At 58.7% G+C, this 8,200-nt stretch overlaps 1 protein-coding gene across 1 annotated transcript in view; it reads right to left on the bottom strand.

Moving 5' to 3' along the window:
* CACNA1B (calcium channel, voltage-dependent, N type, alpha 1B subunit) overlaps positions 1 to 8,200 on the bottom strand; it is a gene marked incomplete at its 3' end in the record, with an annotated part of 138,429 nt that overhangs the window by 4,490 nt on the left and 125,739 nt on the right. Inside the window, exons 40-42 of the mRNA XM_014529697.1 lie at positions 6,702 to 6,810; positions 645 to 752; positions 53 to 162 (exon numbers count right to left, since the gene is read on the bottom strand). Coding sequence (XP_014385183.1) covers positions 53 to 162; positions 645 to 752; positions 6,702 to 6,810 — 327 coding nt within the window. The remainder of the gene's footprint in view (positions 1 to 52; positions 163 to 644; positions 753 to 6,701; positions 6,811 to 8,200) is intronic.

The raw sequence follows: 8,200 nt of genomic DNA, 5'->3' as shown, positions 1-8,200 counted from the left end.
GGCCCTCCCGCCCGGCCGGCCATCGGCTGCTCCCAGGAGGTGGGGCCGGTACCTGGGACAGGCCAGGAGCGGGGTGGGTCTGGTCCCTGCTGGTCTTGCTCTGCTTGTAGAAGTCGAAGATCATCAGGGCCGCGTAGACCTTCCCCACGGTCATCTCGTCAGCTGGGGGCGGGGCGGGCAGACAGAGGCTGGGCTCCCAGGGGCAGGACGGAGGCCACAGGACAAGAGGGCGGAGTGGGGAGAGGAAGCAGGCCCCCTCCCGGGACCACTGGGCACGCACAGGCAGGGCACGTGGCTTTGCCCAAGGGCCCCCGACCCGCAGAGCCTGCAGACACCACCCTCCCGCCCCACACAGGCCCCTCTGCTGCCCGCACGGCCTCAAGCTCCGTGGAGCGGAGCGGAGTCTGTCTGAGCACCTCATCGCTCTCTGGCATCTCGAAGGGTGGGGTCTGGCTGCCTTTTCTCTGGCTTTTTGAAGTGAATTCCCACACTAGGCGTGGGGCGACCTTGCTCAACAGAGCAGCCCATTCCCTTCTCCCACAATTCCTGCACCAACCGAGAAAGCACGGTCCCTGCGGGGGGGCCCTGAGCCCAGACTATGGAGAAGGGGCGCCCACTCCCCGCGGTCCCTGTGCCTCACTCACGTCTGTGGGGCGGCACCAGCAGGTCCAAGGTCTTCTGGGGCAGGTTGGCCCACACCGCGGCGATCTCCTTCCGCAGCGCCGCGTCGCACTGGTGCTGCTTCGTGCCAGCTGGGCAGCGTGGGGAGGCGGGGTTAGGAGCCGCCCTGCAGCCCCATGGGGAACAGGCAGCGCTGGGCCGGCAGGGGGGACGGGCAGGGAGGGTGCTGGGAGGGAGGCCGGTCAGAGCTGTCCCTGCAGGAACTCATGTGTGTGTGTGTGGTGTGTGGTGTGTGTGTGGTGTGTGTGTGTGTATGTGTGTGTGGTGTGTGTGTGTGGTGGGTGTGTGTGTGTGTGGTGTGTGTGGTGTGTGTGTGTGTGGTGTGTGGTGTGTGTGTGGTGTGTGTGTGTGTATGTGTGTGTGGTGTGTGTGTGTGGTGGGTGTGTGTGTGTGTGGTGTGTGTGGTGTGTGTGTGTGTGGTGTGTGGTGTGTGTGTGGTGTGTGTGTGTGTATGTGTGTGTGGTGTGTGTGTGTGGTGGGTGTGTGTGTGTGTGGTGTGTGTGGTGTGTGTGTGTGTGGTGTGTGGTGTGTGTGTGGTGTGTGTGTGTGTATGTGTGTGTGGTGTGTGTGTGTGGTGGGTGTGTGTGTGTGTGGTGTGTGTGGTGTGTGTGTGTGTGGTGTGTGGTGTGTGTGTGGTGTGTGTGTGTGTATGTGTGTGTGGTGTGTGTGTGTGGTGGGTGTGTGTGTGTGTGGTGTGTGTGGTGTGTGTGTGTGTGGTGTGTGGTGTGTGTGTGGTGTGTGTGTGTGTATGTGTGTGTGGTGTGTGTGTGTGGTGGGTGTGTGTGTGTGTGGTGTGTGTGGTGTGTGTGTGTGTGGTGTGTGGTGTGTGTGTGGTGTGTGTGTGTGTATGTGTGTGTGGTGTGTGTGTGTGGTGGGTGTGTGTGTGTGTGGTGTGTGTGGTGTGTGTGTGTGTGGTGTGTGGTGTGTGTGTGGTGTGTGTGTGTGTATGTGTGTGTGGTGTGTGTGTGTGGTGGGTGTGTGTGTGTGTGGTGTGTGTGGTGTGTGTGTGTGTGGTGTGTGGTGTGTGTGTGGTGTGTGTGTGTGTATGTGTGTGTGGTGTGTGTGTGTGGTGGGTGTGTGTGTGTGTGGTGTGTGTGGTGTGTGTGTGTGTGGTGTGTGGTGTGTGTGTGGTGTGTGTGTGTGTATGTGTGTGTGGTGTGTGTGTGTGGTGGGTGTGTGTGTGTGTGGTGTGTGTGGTGTGTGTGTGTGTGGTGTGTGGTGTGTGTGTGGTGTGTGTGTGTGTATGTGTGGTGTGTGTGTGTATGTGTGTGTGTGTCGGGGGGGGCAGCCCTGGGTAGGGGAGGGGCATGATCTCCCAGACACTCGTCGCCCACCCAGTGATATGCACTGACCCCCCGTGTCAGGGGCTGTCACCAGTGATGGAACAAACCAAGAGCTGCCTCTGGAGGGACAGACTTTCATCCACAAGGAAGGGCGATCAGTTAGGGTCCAGCCTGGTGGACAGAGGTCAAGCCACGCGGAGGGGTGAGAAGGGCCCGAGAGGCCTCAGGAGAAGCAGCATGTGCTCTGAGACCCGGAAGCAGACGGCCCCGCCTGGGGTGCCGCACAGGAGCCTGGAGGGAGGGCACAGAGGCCGAGGCGAGGGCAGGGGAATGAAATATGCCGTCTACCTGTGACATCTGGTTTATTTTATTTTAAATATTTTTTTGATTTCAGAGAGGAAGGGAGAGGGAGAGAGAGAAACATCAATGATGAGAATCATGGACCAGCTGCCTCCTGCACGCTCCACACTGGGATGGAGCCCACAACCTGGGCCTGTGCTGACCGGGAATCGAACCCTGACCTCCTGGTTCATAGGTCGACGCTCAGCCCTGACCCCTGCAGCCGGCGCATCTGGTTTATTGATGTGTAATGTACAGAGAGTGAAACTCACCCATTCTAGTTCTCCCAGTCTACGGCTTCTGGTCACGTTTCCACCACCACGACGTGGGCCAGGCCCGGCTGCCCAGCCCCTGCACCCTCTGCAGCCAGCACCCCGGCGTCCCCCGGCCCCCGCCCGGGGCCATCACGGACGCTTCCTGGCTCCACCGTGACCTTCTCCCCAATGTCGTGCACATGGCATCACACAGGTGCTGGACTTGGGGTCTGACCCCTTCTCTCAGCGGGACACATGCGAGCCCTCCCCGTGGAGGGCCAGGGTCTGCCCGGTCGCTGCTGAGCACCCTCCTCACTTGAGGGACATGTGACTTGTTCACAGTTTGGGGCCATGAGAAAAAGCCACGCTCGCAGAAGGCCTTGTGCACGGCTCCTTTCACCCGCTTTCCAAGGTCTCCATGGAGAACGGAGCCTCTCTCCGCGTGGGTACCAGCCTTCCCCCAATCCTCTCTGGGGACGTATCTGTTCAGTCTTCTGCCTGTTTAGTGGGTTGTTGGCTTTCTTAGTGCCGCGGTGTAAGGGTCGCTCCGTCAGCTGGGAGCCCACCCTGGGTCAGTGTTTCACACACTCCCTCCGGGTGGCTCGCCTGTCTTCATTTTGTTAATATCTTCTGAGAACAGTTTCTTATCAGTGTTTTCTTTTATGGCTCATGCTTTTTGTATTTTAAGATAATCTTTGCCTAACTTAAAATTGCGAGGATTTCCTCCTGTTTTCTTCCGGAGGTTCTGTGATTTGACATTTATGTCGGAGATCCACGTCCCGTTAATTTCCGTGAAGGAGAGAGGTTTGTGCTACCGGCTGGATGTGCTCCCTTCCTACGTTGAGACCTGAACGTCCAAGGTGACTGGGACAGGGCCTAGGGGGAGGCAAGTAGGTGAGATGGGGGCCTCGGGGTGGGGCCCTGGTCCCCGATTCGTGTCCCTAGCAGGAGAGGCGCCCACTGAAGGAAAGGCCCCGCGGGGACCTGGGAAGGTGGCCCTGCACAGGCCAGGAGAACAGCCGGAGGTGAGCCGACCTTCCTGGGACCTTGGACTCGGACTCCCAGCCTCCAGACCACGAGCAACAGGTTTCGGTGGGTGAGCCGCTGTGTCAGGTCTGGTTCTGGCGGCCCAAGGCGATGACAACAGTCAACGTCAAGGCTCTCAAGACTGGCATGTGGCTGCCTGCACGTCCCAAGCACCATTTCTGAGGAGGCCTTTCTGCACGAGCTCCTCTGCGGCACCAGGAGCGCGCGCCCGCAGCGGGGCGTCCCTCCCCGAGCCACTGCTCCAGCCGCCGGCCTCCCCTCCACGGCCTCCCCCGCAGCTCACAGCAAGCCTCTGGGTCAGGGAGGTGATGGCTCCAGCTGAGCTCTTCTCTTCAAAATTGTTTGTGACTCAAGTTGTCCTGCTTTTCTACATACGTTTTAGAACTGGTTTGTACATTTCTACCCAAAAGCCCCTCTTGACTTTGACTGGGGTAACATCAAATCTGTTGATTGATATTAGAAGAATCGACGTCGTCTAATGCACAAACATGACATGGTGCTCGATTTATTTAGGTCTCTGAGTCCTCTAGCCCCGTGGTCGGCAAACTGCGGCTCGAGAGCCACATGCGGCTCTTTGGCCCCTTGAGTGTGGCTCTTCCTAAGCCTTAGGAGTACCCTAATTATGTTAATAACAATGTACCTACCTATATAGTTTAAGTTTAAAAAATTTGGCTCTCAAAAGAAATTTCAGTCGTTGTACTGTTGATATTTGGCTCTGTTGACTGATGAGTTTGCCGACCACTGCTCTAGCCCATGTTTTGGAATTTGCAGCATACAAGTGTTACATATATATATTTTTAGAGTTTCCAGTAATACGGAAATATTTCATGTTTTCAGGGATTTAATGGTATTTTCCCAATCTCAATTATTAACTGCTAATATAAACACTGACTGCATTCTGTGATCTTGCTACATTCACGTTAATTTTAGTAATTTTTTTATGGCTTAAAACAACAGAAATGGATTGTCTTAGTTCTGGTGGCCAGAAGCTCAAAATTAAGGTGTCAGGGAAGCCACGCTTCCTCGGGGAGGGGTGGACGGCCTGCCGCGTCGCTGCTTCGCTCCTGCGGCTCCCCTGGACGATGGGCACGCCTTGGCTTGTAGCTGCCTCAGGTTCATGAACGTTTTATTAGTCTTTTGGGGGATTTTCTGCAGAGACGAGCACATGGATGGCTACACCTCTTCTTTCTCCGTCTTGATTTATCACAAGGGGCAGGACGCCCATACGCTGTTGGACAGGCACGGAGACAGCAGACGCCGGTGGAGCAACAGGGGTCGGTCTTCCTCTGCTGAGCGCGTCATCGGGGCTGGCTTCCCATAGTGCCCTTCACCAGACTGAGGGCGTTTCCTTGAATTTCTATTTTATGTAGGATTTTAAAAATCATAAATGTTCAATTGAGATGATTATATAGTTTTTCTTTTTTGATATATTAAATTGTATGTATTGATTTTTAAATGTGAACCGATAAACCCTGCTTCTGTCGTCATGTATTATTTTAATGTGTGTGTGTGCGCGCGTGCACGGCTAGATTCAGTTTGCGACAATTACATACATCTCCGTGTCTATATTCATGAGAAATATTGGTCAGTGATTTTTCCCTTTAGCGTCTTTGTTGGGGTTTGACATCAGAGCCATGCTGGCCTGTAAACCTGAGAAATATCCTCTTTTTCTATTTCCTGGAAGAGTCTGTATGGAACTGGCATTATTTCCTCCTTAAATGTCTGGTACACTTCACCAACGGAGCCCACCGAGCCTGCGGTTTTCTTTGTTAAAAGGTTTTTAACTACGAATTTAATTTCTTTCATAAATACAGCTTATCTACTTTTTCAGGTCTTCTATTCGTGAATGAGCTTGATGGCCGTGTCAGTGCATTTTTCCTGTCACTGACGTGGCTGAAGCCGTGCCATGAAGTTGTCCACAAAACCTCTGTCCCCCAGATGACGTCGCAGGATCTGCAGTGATGCTCCCTCTTCCGTTCCGAAGGATGGTTCCCGTCTCTTTCCGTCTTCACCAGTCCGGCTAGATGTTCACTCACGTCATTGGTGTGATTTTCCACGTGATCACTCTGGCTGTTGTGTTGGAGGAAGACTGAGAGGGCGAGAGCAGAGAGCAGCTGGGACCAGGGCAGTGGGGAGGGCAGCATGGTCCTAACCCAGATGGACTGTGAAGGCAGAGTCAGAGCTACGATAAGAGATCAGACACTGATCGGAAACGGGGTGAGAAAGAGAGGAGCAGCTGGAAGAACAGTCCGCGCCGACGGGCGGGAAGGCGGGGTGAGCCAGGGCTCTGGATGCTCACTGGGCCTCCAGGTGCAGAAGGTAATCAACCGTGGGACGCACAGGAGGGATGCAGGGAGGCCTGGGCTACCTACCAAAGCCACGGAGACGGGAAGGAAGGTCGGCCAGACAGGGAGAAACAAAAGGGTTTCAAAGAGAAGGGAGAAGAGGCGGCAGCGAGGCCAGGAGGTCAGGGCTCAGACTGCGGAGAGCAGCTGCGGGGCTGTGCGCGGGACAGCCCCACGGGAGACGAGGGATGAGAAATGAGAGACGGCGAACGCCAGTCCCTTGAGCTTTTGCTTTGAGGGAAGAAGAAAAACCGGGAAGGTGGTAGAGGGAAGAGAAGAGCTTTTTAAAGATGGGAGGAATAATAGCATGTCTATGTATTGAACAAATAATCCGGCGGAGCACTGACGGAGGGGGAGAGAAGGGAGGTAATAGGAGCAGGCCGTGTGCGCGAGGCGGGGCCTGGCCCATCAGCTGAGTAAGGGTGCGCTGTAGGGGGCAGGGGCTGGGCAGGATGCGCAGGTGCCCCCGGTGACTGATTTTCTCTGGGAGGGGGAAGCAGTGATCGGGAGGGTTAGGGTGGGGCCCACAGGGTGCCGGCTCCCTGGCCCCTCGGAGTCTGGGCCGGATGAAGGCTCACTGGGGGAGGGGCAGGGGCGGTGCTGGGTGATGTCCCTGTGCCTCTGTTTCCTCATGTGAAAAGGGGACACGGTCAGTGCCCAGCACCGGCACCAGGACAGCCGTTCTAGGTGCCCCCTGCAGGCCCATGGCCCCTGCACACCCGCCAGGGTGGCTCCCGGGTGACCCCGCTCACCTGGGGCCAGCTTGATCTCCAGCGCCGTGCGGATGAGGGCCATCAGCGTGGACGTGAAGTGGACGGTCATGTCCTCGCTGGAGATGGGCATGTTCATGCGGACCAGGCGCTGGGAACAGGGGCAGGTCAGGGCCAGGCTTGCCGGGGTCCCCCCAGAGCCCCTCAGTGCTGAGGCCCCTGGAGGTGACCCCTGCAGCGCCCGGGACAAGATGAGGCTGGGACCTGGGAGTTTTGCCAGCATCCCTGTCCCCGCACCCGCCCTCCCGTGAGCTGAGGATTCTCCGGCTGCAGAGAAGGAGACAGACGGCCAGGTGAAGAGGCCCCGGGCTGGCCAGGGCCCGGCTCGTCCTGACAACAGGCCCCTCCTCAGCCGCAGGCCCCTCCGCCCCCGCCCCTGCCCGAGGGGGAGGGGTGTGGGGTGCAGGGCCAAGGCTGCCTCCTGGACAACAGGAGGGACGATCCCTGCCTTACTCCTGGGCCCATCTCTCCCAGCACAGCTTGGAGCACCGGCAAGGGCGGGGGCGGCAGCGCTGGGCTCCAGAGGCGACACTAGTCCCAGGAAGGCTCTGCCTCTCTCCACCGGAGGAGCCTCAGGCCCGCTCCAGGGGAAAGACCCCGAGGAGCTGGGGCTGCAGGGAGAGGTGCGGCCACGCCACAGGGGCACGGGGCTCCAGGCCAGACGGGCAGGGGCGAGTCCCTTTCCTCCCTCAGTTTCCGAGGACAGAGCAGCCCTGCGCCCCACCCCCTCCGTACGTCAGGCGGAGGCTCCGAGGACGCACGGGCCTCCTGGAGGAAGGGTCTCAGGGGTCTGCAGCGTCCTGAGCACAGAGGGTACGTGCCCACCTGTCCCCTCCCAGCGGCCTGCTGTCCCCTCCACAGCATGGGAGCTGGAGGTGGGGCAGGGCCCACCGGGGGCTGGGGAGGCCATTCTGCCCCCAGCACCGCCCAGCGTCCTGGCCCCAAATGGAATCCTCAGCCTGATGGAGGGCGGGAGGCCAAGACACAACCCCCCCCCCCCAAAGGCGGGCAAAGCCCCCGGGCACCCCCCCGCCGCTCCCGCAGCTCCCATGCCACCTGGGACGCAGGCGCCCCTGCTGACCAGCACGGGTGGCGGGAGAGGCAGAGGGGCTCCTCTCCAGGGACCCAGGAGGAGCAGAGCAGGGGTCCCGAGAGGAGGGCTCCGTCCAGGGCACCCACCCCCGGAGACTGGAGTCTCGGGAGCAGCAGAGGAGGGAGGCCAGGAGAGAAAGACAGACAGACGGGCCTCCCTGCCCTGGGCCTCGGCCTCTGTGTGGCTCCTGCTGCCTCCCCAGCTCGCTAAGCCCTCCAACCCCACCCGCCTGGCGCCCTGGCCCCTCCACGCCATCAGCCCAGGGGGAGGGGCTCCAAGGCTCCCTGGCAGGCCCTGTGGCCGCCCTGGCCCTGGTGTCACTCTGGACAGAGCTCTCCTCTGGGGACAAAGCCAGGGTCTTGCATGCAGGGCCTGCAGGCAGGCAAGA

The sequence above is a fragment of the Myotis brandtii genome, unplaced genomic scaffold (assembly GCF_000412655.1).
Source record: "Myotis brandtii unplaced genomic scaffold, ASM41265v1 scaffold691, whole genome shotgun sequence".
NCBI lineage: Eukaryota > Metazoa > Chordata > Mammalia > Chiroptera > Vespertilionidae > Myotis > Myotis brandtii.
The sequence above is the reverse complement of the archived record's forward strand: the minus strand, read 5'-3'. Positions and strand labels throughout refer to the sequence as shown.